Source organism: Tachypleus tridentatus, chromosome 4, assembly GCF_004210375.1.
Source record: "Tachypleus tridentatus isolate NWPU-2018 chromosome 4, ASM421037v1, whole genome shotgun sequence".
Lineage (NCBI taxonomy): Eukaryota > Metazoa > Arthropoda > Merostomata > Xiphosura > Limulidae > Tachypleus > Tachypleus tridentatus.
The window spans coordinates 81,809,627-81,831,127 of NC_134828.1; the positions used below are offsets into that span (position 1 = coordinate 81,809,627).

The window sequence follows — 21,501 nt, forward strand, 5'->3', positions numbered from 1 at the left end:
GTTAAGGCGTGGGACTCGTAATCCTAGGGTCGCGGGTTCGCATCCCCGTCGCGCCAAACATGCTCGCCCTTTCAGCCGTGGGGGCGTTATAATGTGAGTGTCAATCCCACTATTCGTTGGTAAAAGAGTAGCCCAAGAGTTGGCGGTGGGTGGTGATGACTAGCTGCCTTCCCTCTAGTCTTACACTGCTAAATTAGGGACGGCTAGCACAGATAGCCCTCGAGTAGCTTTGTGCGAAATTCAAAAAAAAAAAAAAAAAAACAAAGTAATTATTTTCGGGTGACATCGTCATACAAAGTTACGAGTTAACTGATGCAGAACATTAATATACTACAATTATTAAAATATCTTGAAATTCTTAGTGACAGACTTCTTAATTTTATTGGTAGGTTTTTGTTGTAGTTGAACGGTAAAGCCTCGTCATGCCTTTTACTGAAAACACCGCACGAAGTAAAGAATCACATTTAGGCACTTAAAGTCAATTAACTTATCGTTTTTCCACAGGAGGGCATTTTATCAAGAAGAAAATTAGTGTAAAAATTAATTAAATGTTTGATTTGTTTCAGCTTCGTTTAATTTTTCTCTTCAGATTCAATAGATGGAGTAATACCAGTTCTCTTTTCTTTAAAAGTCATTTCACTTATTACAGACCAATAACTAATAAAATTGACTTCGCGCCCGAGTCGCGCCAAACATGCTCGCCGTTTCAGCCGTGGGGGCGTTATAATGTGATGGTCAATCCCACTCTTCGTTGGTAAAAGAGTAACCCAAGAGTTGGCGGTGGGTGGTAATGACTAGCTGCCTTCCTTCTAGTCTTACACTGCTAAATTAGGGACGGCTAGCAGAGATAGCCCTCGAGTTGCTTTGTGCGAAATTCCAAAACAAACAAACAAACAATAAAATTGACGTATTCTTACCCTTAAGTATATAAGCTCCAGCAATAATCTTGTATTCATATGTTGTTTCGCGTAGTTTGAGAATCTAAAATAATTTTGGCATCACATTTTGTTACACTGAACAGTGTATAAAGATGCCAAACAAATGTGTAAAGTAAAGCGTTTCTGTATGTTTATACACGTATCACTAAAAGTTTTAATGTTTTAAAATTAATCTTAATACTTTACATACAACTTTAATATTTATTCAAACAAAAACATAATTGTTAGCTGCTTTGTTGCTTGGAGTGATGACAAATCTACGACGTAAATCTAAATACGCAGTAAGTTCAAAACACATTCATTGTTGTTAATAGTAATCGAATTCAAGTATGTTGTGTTCTGTATTTTATTTTAAAGTTTTAATACCTGTACCAGTCGTCTTTAAATGCATTTTTATGTTACGCTTTTACAAATTTTGTCTTTAATTTCATTTACTAATTTGCTAAATAGGCGTTATTTTACCTCTTTAATTTAGTTCAAATGAAACTACTAAATCAGGGGTGTGCAACATTTTTCGTCGGTGGGCCATATAACCAACTTCATCAATCAAGCGGGGCCACTTAAAAAACAAGCTTATTCGTGTACATGCACAATAAATTAAAAAAAATTCTCAAAATGCAAGCAATAATATTTTATATTTTTGCATGAGTGATCATTTTAGTGCGACACTTGAAATTTAGTCCTTGCAGAGCTTGTCAATATCAGCTTTGACAGAAGTGGTTGCCACTCTTAACTGACTGGTCAAATGTTCATCAGTCAGCTGACTTCTACATTTGGTTTTGATGAGCTTCATTTTGGAGAAAAATTGCTCACAGCAGTAGCTGCTACCAAAAAGGGAGGCAATTCTTTGTGCATGACGGGACAAATTGGGAAACTTTTCACGTACACAGAGTTTGTAAAAGTCTAGCAAACTGTTTTCAGAGAATTTCCTTTTAGTGTCCATGTCAGCCTGCAGTTCAATGAGTTCCATTTGGCAATCATCAGGACTGTCTTCCACTGCCAAATCAAAGGTTGAGCGAACAATTTCAATCTAATTTCAGTTTGTCTGAAATCTGGAAATCTGTTTGCAAACTCATCACGCAGCTTTTGTACACTGGTTCCATATTTGGTGCAATCCAGATTAGGAAATTCCAGTTTCCTGGTTGCAAGACATGTAAAATGGGTCAATATGGCTCTTCTCAACTGAACCTGGAAAAGTTCCAATTTCTTCTCAAAAGCACAAATATGCTCAAACAACTTATTCACAAGTTGACTTTTCCCTTGTAGTTTTAAGTTTAAATCAGACAGATGCTGTGTAATGTCTGTGAGGAATGCTAAGTCATTCAGCCAGTTCTCATTGCTCAAGAAGTCCACATTCTGACGTTTGCTCTCCATGAAGAACTTAATCTCCTCTCGCAGATTCCAGAATCTCTTCAAAGTAGCAGCTCTACTAAGCCAACGTACAGCAGAGAAGTACAAAACATATGAATACTCACTGTCCAGCTCATCTAAAAAGTTTTAAATTGTCGATGATTTAATCCTCGTGTTCGAATATAATTTACGCATTGGACGACATTTTCATGACTTCTGCAAAATCCAGAACTTTGGTGCACAAGCTCTCTTGGTGAATAATGCAATGGCTTACAACTACGTCTTGTGCTCCAATTGCAGTTAGAAATTTCTTGGTGAATCCATTTGTCCTACCTGTCATGGAAGGAGCACCATCTGTTGTAACACCACATAATTTATAAGGATTCAGTTCAAACTTTTCTACAACCTTAAGCACTTGTTCACAAATATCCTGTCCTGTGGTTGTGGAGGAAAGGCTTGCCATATCTAAAAACTATTCGAAAACATCAAAGCCTGCAGTAACAGCTCTGATGAAAATGACAAGTAGGGATGTGTCATTGATATCAGTGCTTTCATCAAAAGCCAGACTGAAAGCTTCACACGAATTCAATCTCTCTTTCAAAGTTTCTTTGATGTCCTCTGAAAGATCTTTTGTCCTGCGTGAGACAGTAAAGCGGGAAAGGCTAGTTTGCTCCACCAAATATTTTTTCTCTGGACATGCATATTCTGTGAATATTGTTAAACAATTTTTAATAAATTCTCCATCACTGAAAGGCTTTCCCTTTTCTGCCATACATTCACAAAGCTTAAAACTCAGTTTTGTCACCAGTTCTGAATTTTTCTTGAAAGTGGTAAAACACCTTGTTGCTTTTCAATGGATGTTTTAAATGTTCAATTTTGTCCTTTCGTGCCTGACCAACAATTTCATCAAACTGGGAGGAGTGCTTAGTTGCGTAATGTCGCTTAATATTGTACTCTTTCATGACTGCAATTGTAGTTTGACAGACGAGGCAGACAACACCTTGATTATGTGGGACAACAAGATATTTTGTGCACCATTCACTGTTGAATAACCTTCCCTCATCATCAATTTTTCGTTTCTTAACTGCTGACATTTTACTAGCCCTGAAATCAAAACAAAAATTATTCTCACGAAAATAGCAAAGTAGAAAAAACATAGAATTTATTTACACATGGAACCTCTTATGGACAGAAACACATGTTTCTAAATTGGCATCCCGATCATAGCCTTCCGGTACTTAAATTAATTGAGAATAGCAAAATACAGTGTGACCTCGCCTATTCGCGGTTCGCCATTCGCGGCCCCGCATATTCGCGGGTTATGCGCGAACTGCGTTTTTGTAGGTCACAGAGACTGAAAGGGCTTTTCGAGGAGATTTCTGTTGTATTTACTCAATCAAGCCGTTTTTATCAATTGTCGTCTTCACCAAACAAGATTGGACTGCTATTGGCTGACTGCCTCAGCTTCCCCAACAACGCAAACGGCAAAGCACAGCCCGGTAACGCACGGTACAATTTAGTGAAATACATAACAGTATGCAATATTGCTACATTATTACTGCATCAATGAGTATAAGTATCATTAGTGTTTGGGAAGCATTTTATATAGTATATAATCGCATACATATACGTTTTAAAACGTTTTATTCGCGGTTTTTCGCTATTCGCGGGAGGGTAAAGAACGTAACCCCCGCGAATAACGAGGTCACACTGTACATAGAATCAGATGCATCTGAAAGCAAAAATTTTAATAAATTCAGTAAAGTCACAACAATATGCTAAATAATAATCAATTTACCTTCAATCTCTTGTAGTAACTGTAAAAGGTAATAAAATTTTCACCAATAATGAATGACGGACAGCAGAGGTTAGGGAAAATTGTCGCCAGCGGGCGAAGGCGAGGTTCAGGACATGACGTTGAGTCGTAGACAATAGTGCTAGTGCACGTCACCTATTCATGCCCTAAGGAGGCCGACCAATCGAATTCGGCCTGCTCCTCTCTAGCAAAGATAATTTTAGAAGTTTGTCGAGTCGAAGCCTGGGAATCCCGTAGGATCGATGCTTTTAAAAATATTCCATTTGCGTTGGATTACAGATCAGGCCACATGGTTAGATTACAACTAGGGCCACACTAAATGGCTTGGCGGGCCGGGTTGTGGCCCGCGGGCCGCCTGTTGCACACCCCTGTACTAAATGATATACTAATTATTTGCGTTTCAATTCATTCCTGTAATAAAGGTCTTCACTCATCAATACGTTAATCTTCATTAGTTACATCAACTTACCCATGAACACGCAATTAACCAGAAAAAAAAAAAGGAAGAAAGAAACGAATTAAATTCACGTTGAGGATAGTCTAGTGTAGCATATCAATGGTTATTTTATTTAACAGTTTAGTATAATATATAAATCTACGGTCAGTAGTTGGTTGGTTGATTTAGTGTTTTATGACACAAAGAGGCTCGGCTATCTGTGTCAAACATACGGTAAAAAGCTAAAATTAAATTCAGTAAAATTCATAAAAAGAAATTAAGGTAAAACCAAAAGTTTAAAAAAACATAAATATCATAAAATCAATGTTGACATTTAGTCTACAACGATAAGTGAAAAACTATAGTAATACAAGTTGTAAAGGACTTTCCGTAGCATAACTGTAATTATCATAACTCGCCAGGAAGACTAACAGGTAAGTTCAAAAACCACTGTCAGTCAACTGAAGTTGGCCCTTCCAATCCTGGTTCCGAGTTATTTGACGTTATGGCTACTTTCAAACACTAATACAAGTTTTAAAAGACTTGTAGCAAAATTTTAATAATAACTCACCAGGATGACTAACGGATACTTCAAACAGCAGCGTTAGTTACCTGAAGTTGGCTTTTCCAGTCCAGGTTTCGAGTTATTTAATGTTACGGCCATTTTCTAATTCCAAATGTAACTAGGTGGACTTTGATTATTAAAGGGGAAACACATAAAAAAGGGCCCAACGTAGAAATTAAAAACTTAAATGACATTAAAAAGATTAATGGCCCTTAAAAAACTAAAAACACTACTAAGGTGGAGAGTGTCACCATCACTGTCTTACGTTACGAACAAACCTTGGGACAGAACATGTTTGAAATGGTGCCGTCGTAACGACAGCAAGAAAGTAAAATGTGGCTTATTGTGACCCGAGTGTTACACAGACTACACACTGCTGCATCAGTTCTAGATAAAATAAAAGGATGAGTTAAAAGACTGTGACAAATGCGAAGTCTAGTTAGAACAACTTCTTTCCGATCCTTCTGGAAGTAAGACGGCCAAAAGTCCAATATAAGGTTTTAGTTGGAAAAGCTTGTTTTTGCGTTGCTCACTCCAAGTCGACTTAGCTGGCACGGAGCCGAGCCTTGAATAAAGGACCATAGTCCATGTATGGGACAGGCACAGCAGTGATAGGGCCAGAGCAGATAGATTTTGCTGCGGTGTCGGCGAGCTCGTTCCCAGGAATGACATGGCCTGGTATTCAGAAAACTGGATAGAAGTAGATGTTAAAGAGAAATGGGCCAGTCGGTTTTGAATATCGGCGAGAACAGTGTGTAAACTAACGTGAAACGATTCCAGAGCCAGTAGAGAACTAAGCAAGTCAGTATAAATAGTGCAGTTTGAGTACTGCTTAGCTTCTATGTAATCCAGTGCAAGAGAAATGGCATACAATTCAGCAGTGAACACAAGCCGTAGAGGGGATTTTGTGCACCACCACCGAACCACAACAAACCATGGCAGAGCCCACACAGTCACCCGATTTCGAACCATCTGTATAAATAGGAATGAAAGGATGGTTCGAAAGATGTTCAGCAAATAGCAGACAGTATTTCCAATCGGAAATGTCTGCTTTTCTCAGTTGACTTAAAGATAGGTCACATTTGGGGACTGTAAGAAACCATGGTGGGATGAGCTGACCAGTGGATACAACAATGTCATCCAAGGACAGGCCAAATTCATCCAACTACGCCTGGGCACGAAGGCCAGAAGGAGCAATGGCAGATCATCTGTTCTGAAAACGCATGGCACACTGAGGAAGGAAAACACAACCCCAGGTGGGATGCTTTGGTAAGGAACGAAGTTTCAAAGCATATAGTAGAGACAGTTGCAAACGACAGAGATGCAAAGAAGGTTCATGAGACTATGTATAAGCTCTGAACTGGGGAAGTGCAAAAAACCCCAGTGAAGAGCTGTGGTTCTTGATGATGAATGGGGTCCAGTATCTTTAGGGACGAGGGTCTGGCAGAGCCATAGACCAGTGATTCATACTCGAGTTTCGATCTAATAAGAGCACAATATATCTTTAGCATAAAACATCGATCCACTCCCCAAGTGGTGTAAGAGAGGGCACGGAGGATGTTCAGTGCTCTTGCACATTTGACCCATTGCTGCTTGATGTGTGGCAAAAAAGATCAGCTTACAGTCAAAGATAAGCCTCAAGAACCACAGCCAGCACAACGTCACCGATACAGAGTTCAAGATCAGGGTGAATGCGTGGAAACGGTTTTAGAGAAAGAGCAGTTAAAGCCGTTTCTTGTAGTCCACTTCAGTAAACTATTAAGGGCAGTCTGTAACTGCTGCTCAATATACCTCATGTTTGATGATTGACATGAAATGTGAAAGTCGTCGATATAGAGCCTGTTTGCAACAATGAGAGAGTTGTTCAGTGATTGCATTAATTTTTATACTGAAAAGTGTGACACTGAAAACACAGCCCTGAGGGACTCCAAGTTACTGTAGAAAAGAACGGAAAAGTGTTAAACCCACAAGAACTTGGAATCTTAATGTTATGAATCAATTACACAAACTCCTTCAAACATGTGGTCAGCTATCGATCAGTTACCTCTTTCTTTCTTTGTGAACCTGACGATGACAGAAGGTCTAAACATTGTTCGCTCCTCTAAATAGAGTTTTCTCTACCTATACCACCCGTTTTTACATATATATTGTCCACAACACCTATTGAGAACATCCAACACTGGCACTTAATTGACCCTAGCCCAAGTAGAATAGCTGATTGATCCAAGGGGATCCACCCCAAGGCCATCTGTCAACAGGAATTCAAGGTCAAAGTGGTGTGTTAGGGTTGGACCCTCTCTCCCCCTTCACGGATTGCCATGCACAGCAAACACATGGGTGGATGTTTAAATCCCAGAGGAAGTAAACTGAAAGAACAGAACATTCCCTGGGAGGTCCCCTCACCATGTACAGGAATCCACACCGAGGGGTAGTCAATAGTTATCTTACAAAAATAGTTCACATATTGGTATTTAAGTTTGCAGAAGTTAGGCAATAATTATTGTATAGAACTGTCTCTGACTACAGCTTCTAATTTAATAAACCCTATATCTCTGTTAATAAATGAAATTATAAAGTTAACCTAATCTAAGTTTTATAGCTTTTGTTGCTTAAAAGTTCAAGTAATGAAAAACAGCAAACAATACCTGGTCTTCCATTCTCATCAAACTTGATGACACAAATGTAAGTTTATAAATTGACAGCTCTTATATGGTAAGGTACAAACCTCTAAGAGCTTTTGTTTGACAAACATCTAGGATAGTGGTTCCCAAACGATACCAAATGGACAGATTGAAGTATATTTGCTGCATCATATTGTCCTGGCTTGTTAATACCTATTTTCTTGCTCAATAGTAATGCTGTGAACACTGTTGGTATGAATTTATATTAATATCCTGGTAATGTTTATTTGGATGCAGGTTATATATGAATAATGTTGCAATGCTAGTATGTAATTGCACACCATTTTGGTGGACACTCAACACACATATATGTTTGTATTGTATATAAAAATATTATAACAGTCTTATTAAGGCATTTCTTTATCAAACTTCTAAACTTACAGTATTTGACCAATCTAATTGGAAGCACACACCTTTGAAGATTATAAACTTAGATTTGAAAATATGATGAACTAACAAACAACACAGAATACTGGTGAAAAAACAAAAAATTATTTATTACTTAATATGTTTTCTTAATCACTGGTGTTCCTCATACAATCTGATTTTTGGTAATTTTACCTTACACAATTACATACTATAAAACTTCTATACAATTTTGGTCAAAATTTGCTTAATTTAGTGGTAAGGAACAGTCACACTTAACTCAGCCACAAGTTATTAACTAAACAGTGGTGTACGTAAATGTTGATTTATCTGTGAGGGACACAAGCCAAAACCAGCTCAAAAGATGGTAACTAAGTAGAGGTGTTTATAAATCTTAACCTGGGATTAATAGACACAAACCAAACCCTGCAAGGTGGTAACTGCACTGGTGTTTCAAGTCTTGTAGCAGTAAAGGATGCAAACCAAAACCAGCTCACAAGAAGATAACTACAGTGGTGTTTCAAGTCTTGTAGCAGTAAAGGATACAAACCAAAACCAGCTCACAAGAAGATAACTACAGTGGTGTTTTAAGTCTTGTAGCAGTAAAGGATGCAAACCAAAACCAGCTCACAAGAAGATAACTACAGTGGTGTTTTAAGTCTTGTAGCAGAAATGGATGCAAACCAAAACCAGTTCACAAGAAGATAACTACAGTGGTGTTTTAAGTCTTGTAGCAGTAAAGGATGCAAACCAAAACCAGCTCACAAGAAGATAACTACAGTGGTGTTTTAAGTCTTGTAGCAGAAATGGATGCAAACCAAAACCAGCTCACAAGAAGATAACTACAGTGGTGTTTTAAGTCTTGAACTAGTAGTAACAAACACAAACGAAAATCAGCTCACAAAGTATAACTACAATGGCATTTTAAAGTATTGAACTAGTAGTAACAGACACACACCAAAACTAATTTACAAGTTGGTAACTATAGTGGTGTTTCAAAGTCTTGAACTAGTATTAACAGACACAAACCCAAACTAGCCCACATTGTGTAACTACAGTGGGTTTTAAGTTTTTAAATAGCAGTAATAGATACAACCCAAACTAGGTCACAAGATGGTGACTATAGTGGTATTTTAAAGTCTTGAACTAGTAGTAACATACACAAACCCAAATTAGCCCACACTGTGTAACTACAGTGGTGTTTTAAGTCTTTAAACAGCAGTAATGAATACAGCCAAAACTAGCTCACAAGTTGGTAATTATATAGTGGTGTTTTAAAGTCTTGAACTAGTAGTTGTAGTAATGCACACAAATACCAAACTAGCTTGCAAGTTGGTAAATCAATAAGAGTATACACTAGTGTTGAATTTCATGGTACTGTACACAAGTCAAATTCAGTCTATTAAGTTAGCTACTGAGTAATAATACATAAAACTTGATTAAATAGCACAGAACATGCAAATTCCAGCTCACAAGTTGCTCACTAAATAACTCTGTATAGAAAGTTTGATCACATGGCAAGCAATACAACCCAAACCTAACTATTTAGTTATTGTGTAAAGTTCACAAAAATTCTGATTTACTGTTAAAAGACAAAAGCCAAAAACCAGCTAACAAGTTATTGACCAAAGTTTACAGAAATTGTGGTGTAGTGGTAAAAGATACAAGAGAAACTGAAATCTAACAATGTATAACAAAAAAAAAGTGCATACATCTTGAATCAGTGACGAGGGATACAAAATAAACCTAATTCAAATAAAGGTTGTTATACAGTAAAGTTCACCTAACTTGATTTCTCTTTCTTTTTAAATATGTACGACTCTACAGAGAAGACAAGAAATAATAATTGTAAAAATTTAGCTACAATTTGAACACAGAATGATGAACAAATGACAACAGCTCCTTACTTCTAAAAGAGAAACTACTAGGCTCTAGAAGCACATTTAAAAAGTGTTAAATATAACAGCAAATTAATTGTGATTAAAAGTCGGTGAAGGTGTAACTTTGTATGTCTAAGTACATGTGTCAGGTTTTTAACTTACCAGCTCCTAGAACTGAGATGCTTTTCTGTAAAAAGTATCAACACAAAGAATTCACACATCAAAGTACACAAAAATGTGAAGACAATAATTTCTTTTACTTTATACAAACAGAAATATCTATTGTATCAGAATTGACAGTTAGTGTTCCCGTGAAAAGATATGTAACCCACAATACTTTCACATGTACATAAAAACAAGCTTAATATGACAATTCATACAAAACCAAAGTTCTTTGTTTTTATAGCCAAAAGAAGTTTAGAACGAAGGATAGCTTTGGACGAGTACAGAGGGATGTAAAGCCGAGAGATACAAGTGTTGGCAGTAGGTAAATGCTGGTCATCTGCTGGTCTGATAGTGATGCTTGGCATTGGCTGGAACCCTTCTTCACTTGCTGGGAGAGCTGGGCTACCCGTCCAGAAGTACACCTTTAGTAATAAGGAAACAAGAGTGTTATAAAAACATATATTCAGGCAATTTATATACACATAACTTAAGACACAGAACTGTATTTCAAGAACATCAACTTAATCAGAACTTTTTAAGTTTCAAGACTTACCAAGTCTTGTTTCTCATGATTAGCCATCCTCTCAACAATTGACCAGAACCAACGTTTGAACTTGACAAGTTTCTCTCCTCCTTCTCCTTTGTGAAACAAAATAAAGAAGTTTTTTCTTTTAATTATAAAAAAAGTCACATGGTCTTTTAAAAAGTTATGATAGCACATAATCTCTCATTAAAATACAAATGTTTGGTTGGTTGTAGTGTTTATTGGCACAAAGCAACTGGGGTATCTGCACCAAACAACCAGTAAAGAAGTAAAATCATTAAAATAAATCATGCTAAAATGAAACAGTCCAATCTCCAAATTAAAATCTTAAATAAAGTTAAAAAGATCAATATCCCTTAAAAATTTAAAAACACAACTGAGGTGGATAGTGTCACCATTACCAATAACACTGTCCAACATCAAGGCTGAACCTATGGTAAAAATATATTTAACATAGTGTCATTGCTTTCTAACGTAACAATGGCATGACAGTAAAATGTGGGCTATTATGACCCGAGTCTTATGCAGACCATACATTGATGCATCAGTACCAGGTAAAAGAAAGCAATGAGTTAAAACACTGTGACCAATGCGTAGCCTAACCAGAACGTTCTCCTTCCAATCCTTATGGAAGCAAAATGGCCAAAAAGCAATAGAAGGTTTGAAATGGAAAAGTTTGTTATTACGTTGCTCACTCCAAGTGTACTGCCAACTGGCACAGAGTTGAGCCTTGAATACAGGACCACAGTCCGTGTATGGGACAATGATAGTACCGGAGCAGATGGACTTAGCTGGAATGTCAGTGAGCTTGTTCCCATGAATACTAACATGGCCTGGTATTCAGAAGAACTGGATAGAAGTAGATATTAGAGAGAAATTAGCCAGTTGGTTTTGAATATTGACAAGAACAGGATGAGAACAAACATAAAGTGATTCTGGGACCAATACAGATCTAAGCATATCAGCATAAGTAGTACAGTTCATATACTGCATAGCTTCTACATGGATCTAGGGCAAGAGAAATAGCATAAAATAAAACAGTGAACACAGAAACTCTAGAGGGGATTCTGTGAGCAACAACTGAATCACAACAAACGATGGCAGAGCCAATAGTTACCTAATTTCGAATTATCTGTATAAATGGAAATGGAAGGATGGTTCAAAAGATGTTCTGCAAATAAAATGTGATACTTCCAATCAAGAGTATCCACCTTTTACAGATGACTCAAAGAAAGGTCACATTTGGGAATGGTAATTAGCCATGGTGGGATGGGCTGATCAGTGGATGTAGCTATCTTATCCAAGGACAGACCCAATTCATCCAACTGCACCTGGATACAAAAGACCAAAAGGAACAATGGCAGACTGTCTATTCTGAAAAATGTGGCCCACTGAGGAAGGAAAACACAACCCCAGGTGGGATGCTGTGGTAAGGGGAGAGTCCTGAAAGTAAAGACAGTTGCAAATGGCAAATGTATAGAAATTCATGGGACTTGGAGTACAAACTCTGGTCTGGAAAAATGCAGAAGGCCCCTGTGCAAAGCTGAATCCCCTGATAATAAATAGAGTCTAAAATCGTCAAGGTTGAAGTCCTGGCAGAGACATAGACCAGAGACCCATACTCCTGTTTTGATGAATAAGGGTATGATAGATTTTTTAGCATAGAACATCACAAGAGATGTAAAAGAGAACACAGAGGATGTTTAGTGCCCTTATACACTTGACACTTAGCTGCTTGATGTGTGGAATAAAGGTCAGCTTACAGTCAATGATAAGCCCCAAGAACTTTGCCTCAGGGACCAGAGGAAGCACAATTTATCCAAGATGGAGCTTGGGATCTGGTGGAATATTCTCTTGGTAGCAGAAGTGCATGCAAACAGTTTTGGAGTGAGAAAAGGTAAAAAACTATTTGCTGTGGTTCACTTCAGTAAGTGACTGAGGGCAGCCTGTAGCTGTCATTTAATAAATCTCATGCTCAGCAACAGACACAAAATTAACTAATGTTATTAAAATAAGTCGGTGATTTTCCTTTCTCTCATCTTAAAAAATACATAACAGTTAGCAAGGAATACACTACTTAAGAAGAGTTATTTAATACTTACCACTTTCATCATTAAAGGATGTGTAACTAATCAGAGTCTGAATGTTTATATCACCAACACCATTAAGTAGTAAACGAAAATCTTCAGCTGTCAGACCTTCTAGGGTGTTAGAGGGTAAAACATCATACACTCCAGTTCGGAAGTACCTGTCAGTTAAAATGAATGTCATCAGCTACATCAATTCATAAACATCATAAGAAGCCCTTGCAGGTCTATGTAATATCATTAAGATCAGTTATTCAAGTGCAGATGGATTAAAAAAGTGCACAAATTCAAAATGTAATTAAATTACTTTATTATCAATTCTTGTCAATAAACATAGCATCAAAACAGTTTATAATTCAGCTTTTACTGTTATATAACATTTCTTAATTTCAAAACAACATACTGAAATAACTTCTCTATCTTCCTTTCTCTGTATCACATGACATTTCTTTATTTTCAGATTTACTTACTGCCTCTGTATGATCTTTTGAGTTGGCACAGATTACAAACTTATAGCCTCTAAGGTTCTTGATATATGGATACATAAACAAGGAAACCTATTCCACATGCCATACTCTACTACAACATCCTCTCTTTCAAAAAGTGGCTGTTATCTCCACTAACACTTATTAGTGAAATTTATAACCAACAGAAAGAGCACATTGTACATTACATAAATCACACTACCATCTGTTTTGTTTAAGCCATATTAGTTAACAGTTTGCCCTTAGAGTTGAATGGATCAGAAAGCTAGAAGAATTATAGTTTCAGAGAACAAACTTAACAGGGAGAAAAACAGGATTACAAAAGTAAGTAGTCACATGCATATGGGCCTAGAAACAAGAAAATATATATATTTTTTTGTCTTTTATGTATATTTTTTATTCACTGTTCTATATCTTTTCTTTTGTTTATTTATAGTTGAGCACAAAGCTATACAATGGATTATTTATGCTCTTTTCACCACTTGTACCAAAACTAAATTTTTATTATTCTAATTCCATAAATATTGCTGTACTGCTAGAGGGTGTTATACACCTATTGTATGAAAAGTAAAAAAATAAAATATGTTAAGTAACACAAGAAAACTTATAGGGGAAAAACTAAGTCAGAGAAATTTTTGTGATTACTTCTAAAGGAATGAAGAAGGAACATACAAAGCTAAATTTTGTGTGGTGTAACCTGAAACCTTGTTTACCCTAAACTCTTGCTGGGTGATTTATTGTTAATCACAGTAACTAGATAACTAGAGACAATTCAATGAGAAATAAAACAAAACTGAATGAAAGCAGTTGTGAAAAATTAAAGGGTCTAAAGCTCTTATGGGAAATAATTATAATTCCATGTCATAATTTGCAATTATTCTAATTGAAAAAAGTATTTTAAATTTTATTTCATATTTTTTCTCTTGTTTGGGTAGAAAAACAAAGATATAAAGTACAAAAGTTTTGATGTTTATTTAGGATGTTTTAGTGGTAATGGAAATGAAACATGAAAACTGTACGATGAAAAAGGTAATTTTATTCTTAACACAAAACCAACTTGTACTTGACTGATTCAGTAAAATCTCTGCAAATTCAGAGAAATTTTCAATAAAAACACTTTATTAAAGAATGTTTTTTTTTGTGTATAACGTTCATGTTTACTAAAATCTTTCCAAATTTTATAAGATACATACATTAAATTCAGAATTATACGTGACATTAACAGTTCATTGTGGCCAACAGTACAACTAGTGGTGATTTTAGAAATAAACATCATCAACACCGATTCACTCTTTTATAGAGATAACGACAGCAAGAACTGTAAACATTTTTCATCTGAACTTCATCAATAACGTAAAGATTTCCATACCACCATTAAAACCTACCAAGAAATATATCAAAATTATCCTCATTTCTTTCTATAATGACTTCAAATTGTAACAGGAAACTACATTTGTTTATCATAAATAGCTTTAAACTTGTAACACTACACATATCTATGTTTAAATTTTATTGTTTTGGTGCCCTTTGAACTATGTCTAACTAACATTCTTACCATAAAATTTGTAAATCACATGACAAACACAGAATTCATTTTTACCTCATTGAATTAGGTAATGCACAGGTTACTCAAGAACTGTTTGGGAGTATGCCTTATTGAAAATTATTTTACCTAATCTACTCCAACCTAAAGAGGTTCTAATTTTAATCTTTCTTTTTTCTATTGAGGAAACTTAACCCTAACTTTTTTTTATAATAATGGTACTGCTGCACTAAATATTTTATTTTATTAAATGTTGAACCAAAGAACAAAATAATAACATGCAAAAGCAGACAATGTCTCATAACCATCACAATTTTTCTGGCTTTCAATGCGATAAGAGCCATTAGAAATTCAGCTAAAAACTCAACAAAATGACTTCCAAGTGAAAAATTTTGAAGTAGAAGAGAAATAGACAATTCTCTGTATAGAGAACAATGTAATATATCATCTGATAGATTAAAACCTTGACTTCCTATTGATTATAAATAATATAGTGTCAAATGTCAGAGGGCACCATTGAGAATTTGTGAAAGTAGGATTATGATAGGTGGGCATGACAAGATGAGTCTGATTTTCTTGTTTATAACTCTGTTAGAAAACAATATTGAAGCTTATAAAAATTATGCATTATCTGAGAAATAATGGCATTGTAGTAGTAATTTACAATAAACTGGAGAGGTGGTAAATAAAGTAGAGGGGATACCTAGACAGCAAATGTCACAATTATTCAATTAGGGGAAATTCACAATTTCTTTTTGAAATAGTACCTTATAAAATTAAGAACATAAAACTAAATAATATTAAAATTTGAATTCTTAGGTGCATATTTATTCAAAGTTTAGTTGTATATCATGATATGAAAAAAGTTTAAATAAATTTTTAAATCCTACTCATTAAAACTGTGATATGTGTAGATAAAGATGCCCAGAAGGTGGAAGAAAACAAAAAACATATTACTCTAGAAGGAATACTCACCTCTAATGCTTTCTGTTGAGATATAACCATTCGATACTCAGCATAACGTCGCACATAGTCATACACATTCTGGGCTGTTACTTTAATGTCTTTTCCACCAGGAATGAGTTCCACACTACCACCACCCTGTAAAATAAATACATTTCTTATTGAATACCACTAAAAAGGGAAATAATTAAAAAAATTCATAAATATTCCAAATAATTATTTTGATCCTTCATACATTACCACTCATTCTAGAAAAATGAAAAAATAATAGTGAAAATAGAATAAATGTCACCAAATGCTAACACTGACAAATTATAAAAGTCCACACAATTTATATTTGTGAAAAAACATTTAAGCTCATCATGTTATTAGTTGGAACAAAAATCCATTATAACTTAGTCAAACTGGATCAAACTCAAAGCAAAAAAATACATATTGGCACAATAGTTAGGTTACATTAAAATAACAATAACCCTCAAACATAAACATAGCCATGTTCTTTCTCACCTCTTCAGGACAAAGATCAATGCTAAAGGTTAGGTCAAGTGCAGAAAATATACTGTTAGACTCCTTTGACTCTGCATCTAAGACTAACTGTCGGAGGGATTCATAAAGAAGTGGATCAAAGAATGCAAGATCATGCCAGCCTACTCGTCTACCCAGAATATACTTAATCACATGTCGATTCAGGAAGATGGGACACAACTCATTTTGGAGAAGACAAAGACCAAGAATCCTGAGAAACCAAATGTATAGCTTTAATGAAATACAATTTAAAAAAAAAGACTAATACATTAAATGTTTTTCTCTTTTTTGCTAACTTAACAATATACCTAATACCATATTTATGGTATCAGTGCATCATCACAAGTAAAATCACACACACACAGATACATGTATATATACATAAACCAAAACAATTTTCTGAGAGTCTATTTTCATTTTCTATCTGTTGTTACCTCCTCCTATCACACTTTCTCTGAAGAGGTATTTGTTATTTATAAGGTTAGTTTTTGGATTCCCACTTTGAATTTTCGAAATTAAGTTCCAAACCAAAAAACAAAGACAACAAGAATTAAACTAAAATTATCATAACAGATACTTTAAAAAAAAGAAATATACTGAAAATACTTCTTTCTCTCTCTTAAATCTTTCCTTATCTTTTCTATCAATGTATTTATTCATTTTAACAATTACTTTAGACGTAGATACTCAGAAGAAGTAACTATTTCATACTAATATGAAACTGACTGTATCATAGCATATATATTGTACTTCAAAAAAGTTCTGTCAATTGTTATACAATTGTTACAAAGATACAGAAAATATTTTGTTTTGACATACACATCAATTTGCAAAGCTACGAGAAAGATCTTGTTTTGATACAAATTTTTTTCAACTTTTCCATTTATGAAAAATACCTTATGTTTACATATGCCTTACTTTAACCTTCTTGCTATGATTTCAGTGGATTAGACCAACCTCATGACCTCAAAGTGGCCACCAGTTATCATACTATAACTTTGAATAAGTTGTGTGTATCTTCACAAAATTTTTCAAGCTTGTTGTTCACATTATTATTCTTTTATATATAAAAATAATCTGTAGTGAAGCATTTTTACTACACATTTGTTTATAGACATACAGAGTCAGAGTGGTGACTACCCAGTGAAAAATGATTCTCACATTAAGATTAAAATTACTTTCTTTCAGCTGAAAAGTTTCAAATTCAATTTTTATAATCTCTAAAACCTCCTTAATAAATTACCTTTCCTTCAGGTGAATGTTTAAAATAGGTAATTTTCTGTACCCTTAGTCTGTGCTGGATCAGTCAATTTGACCAGCCTTGTAACCACTTTAAAAATTAGGATATAAATCTAAAGTATACGTTTTCTTTATATATTGACTGCATACAGTAAGAGGAAACTACAATTATGTATCCTAAACAGCTTACAGATCATAACAGTTTATACTTGAATTTTATTCTTTTATTGCTCCTTGAACCACGTTTAACTAATAATCCTACAACAGAAGTTGTAAATCACTCAAACATACAACTCAACTTAATGTACTGAATTAGGTAATACAGGAGTTCCTCAGGAACATACCTCACCTCATGGAGAAACTTTTTTTTCATGGTCTTGCCTAATTAACCTAGTAATTCATTTTTATAATAAAGAATCCACATGAAAAACACAAAATATTCAAATTATCTGGGTCTCTTGGTCTTAACTGTCAATGAAATTCAAGCCTACTTTTTTTTATACTGATGGTACCACTACATTAAATTTTTATTCAATTGAAAAATTGTATTTAAAAGCACAGAATAATAACATAAGAAGGAGGCAATATCTTACATAACATTTTTCTGACCTTCTAACTAAGCAATAAAAACATCAAATAAACTCGATAACAAAGTAGTTCAATTAAATTTTGAATGCAACTCTCAAAGTTAAGTCATGCCCACTTAAACCTGCTTGTAGCAAGAGAATTAAAGTGTGCGTGTGTGTGTGTGTGCGTGCGCAGCTCTTGCACATGTAAAATACAGAACTTTTAGAGTTTTATTTACCAACTGAAAAGAAATGATTAAGATAAAACAAACACATATTAAGCTCTGAAATGTGCTAAAAATAGTAACAACATTTCTTTAATGAGTGTAAGACCAAAGCACTGAAAATTATCTTCATACTGTTTTCAAGTTTGCAGTCTCTACTTACCGGCCAACATTTCTAAAAGCATTAAGACGTTCTGGTGTATACTTTCCTTGTCGTGGGGAGTAGAAGCCTCGCTTACCAGGCTGATAAAACAAAGGTGCATTATCTTCAAGATCATCCTCATCTTCTGTATCAGTTCGACGTGAGGATCCTCCTCTTCTGCTTCGATCACTTAAGTTAAATACGTCAAGATCTAAAAGAGCTTCTGAGCTGGAATCTCTGCAATAGAAGTATCATTAGTAATGGCAACAACTTTTTATAAGTACTTGAAAAAAATAAAAAATTATATATGAAATACCCTGTAAACACTTAAACCCACAATGTTAAAATGTTTCTTCACTCATTACCTGCGACTAACTCTGATGCAATACAAGTTAAATAAAAAAAGTTAAAAACTATTTAATTTTCCAAAAATTTAATGGTGAAAAGTGTCATAGCTCAAATACTGTTAAATGTACCCAAGTTAGAGTCTTATGCTATTCTTCATTTATATATGTAGTGGTAACTACAAATTAAACAATAAAATAAAGCCTATATTATGCTTAATGTTGCTACATAATAGAAGTCTAACACTAATAAAAATGGAATAACTAAATAAGAAAGTGTACTTGATACTCAGCTTTTATACAGTCTGAAAGTTTTATAGTTTTTGCACTTCAGGTAATTAATGTAATATCTGGTGACTTTTCAGAAATAAAATCACATTTTAATTTTTTTTAAAAAGCAGCAATTCTTTTGCTTCACAGACATTTTTCACAAACCTTCCATGGGACAGAATTATATCAACGGCTTCTTCAACCTTCTGTCGAAGAGCATCTTCTGAAGCTAACAGAAGTAATAACTGTGCTGCTGACAATTCCAACAGCATCCCTGTGATTTTACCCGCCAAAGACTGAAATGCCATAAATATGTCTTTAATATGAGTTTTATTACAGACCTTAAAACTTTATTCCATGCTGTAGTGACATTAATTAACATATGTTTCAAAGCAATTAAATCTTATTATATCAAATTATCTTAGACATTCATCTTCAATTTTAATAGATTTATTTTAAAACATGAAACATCAACATTTCATTCAACCTAAATGTTTGGAGAGAAAAAAAACTAATTTAAAACTTTTAATAAACAACATGTTTCTTACACAAAATAATTTGTAAGCTATTATGTCACTATTAGTTTACTCTTAAAAAAATAAAAGACTTTCACTTGTACAGACTTAATAAAACACTTCAAGAGCATAAATGTAAAAATTGTGACTTTATGGTTTACAGGTGTATACTTTAGCAACAGTGTGTCATGCCAGCCTTTTAACTCTAAAAGTGTGTATTTTAAAAGGTCAATGACAAACGAGTCTCACCGGTCTTAATGTATGTACTCTAGGGTAAAGTCTTTGTCCAAGCTGCTGTCTGTGTGAACTGAGGTGTTCATTACTGGCTTGGCCACTGCTACCTGCTTCTCCAGGCATTACAAAGGGAGGAGCATCATATCGCAAGGTAAGCTGGGAATCTCGCTCTCGACTTTCCAGGGGTCTCCAGGAAGGATTGGCTCGCCGCAAGAGCTGGATGAGGTCTAAGTAAGAAGTTAAACAGATAAACAATACAGTTTTACTTACTTCACTTAAAAGTTGCAAGATATGACTCAGTTCAGTAAAACACAGCAAATGTTAAAAAACTGTTTGAAGTTTTATAAAAATAAAATAAGAACAAAGCTTGCCTGAAATACTACCAAATTTAAACAATTTTTATTTAGGTTTCTGTAAACTATATCTGATATTAATAAGAAATTATTTTTTTTATTAATCTTTGGGCACACCTTCAAAATTAAAACATTTTTTTCCTGAAATGTTGGTAATCATCAAAACAGCCTATATTTTGTAATATTGCAAACCATTTCTCCAATGAGAGTTTATTAAAATTATTTACTACATAACTTAAAAATAGTATTGTGTTAAAAGTATACTTAAAAACTTAATGATATTTTGTTTATTATTAATATGTTATAAAGATCAAGAAAATTGCTTTGGAACATCTATTTTAAAATATCAAAATATACTTAGTACCTGCAACTACAAATAGTAATTCACTGGTGTCTAATATAATAATTATCCAAATTCTGTTGCTTTTCTTTACAACAACAAATTCCATTATAAACTGTTGTTATATGACAATGTACGTTTTATGGGATAATAAAGCTACTTTTGCATTATGTGTAAGTTTCTAGCTAGTTTATTGAATTTCTTTACAATTTGATACTTATTTTTCAAACATGTTAAGATTTTCTTTCAGTTATTTAAATTTTTATATTAAACAAAAATTATAACAATTAATGCAAAAGTAAGCCTAAAAATAAGCATAAATATTCAGAAGTAGCTTTAAAGTCAAACATAAATTTATAATTTCTCTATTTAAATGACGTATAAAGCAGAATTTTACCATTATCTCATTCAGCATGTTAGATCTTCAGTGCATTACATTTTTAATCAAATAAACATGTGGACTGGAGGAAAACATATACAAAAGTACTGCTGAAAACAATACTTCACATTTAACATAGTTCTTACACTGGCCATGTTGATTTTACATTTACTAATGCCACAAGGAATTCCCATGGTAATTTTATGTCCTACTAAATTATTCCTAAGACACATCATAAGTTAATTTATTCAACAAAACCTAGTGACACAGCCTTATTATTATGAATTAATAAAAAAATATAAAAAAATCAATGTTAATAAAATAATTTAGAACTTAGTTTCTACTCTTAGTAGTTTGTTATTATTACTCTTAACATGCACAGTAAACATGCATCACCCCGTATACACATACACAACTCATCCTTATCTCCAACATAAATCTAAATAAGTTGTGATACTAAAACTACTTTAAAAATGTGAACAAATAATAATAAATAGCAAAAAAAAAAGGTATGACATCAATGATGAAAACTAGATCGTGACAGCATTTAC

General features: G+C 34.2%; 1 protein-coding gene across 1 annotated transcript in view; it reads right to left on the reverse strand.

Moving 5' to 3' along the window:
• Window positions 1–8,262: 8,262 nt before the first annotated feature.
• Window positions 8,263–21,501, reverse strand: part of hyd (E3 ubiquitin-protein ligase hyd) — a 112,753-nt gene continuing 99,514 nt past the window's right edge. The window contains 8 exon segments of the mRNA XM_076499590.1: window positions 8,263–10,619; window positions 10,751–10,836; window positions 12,844–13,015; window positions 15,832–15,957; window positions 16,327–16,555; window positions 18,537–18,752; window positions 19,295–19,425; window positions 19,894–20,105. Coding sequence (XP_076355705.1) covers window positions 10,407–10,619; window positions 10,751–10,836; window positions 12,844–13,015; window positions 15,832–15,957; window positions 16,327–16,555; window positions 18,537–18,752; window positions 19,295–19,425; window positions 19,894–20,105 — 1,385 coding nt within the window. The 3' untranslated portion in view covers window positions 8,263–10,406.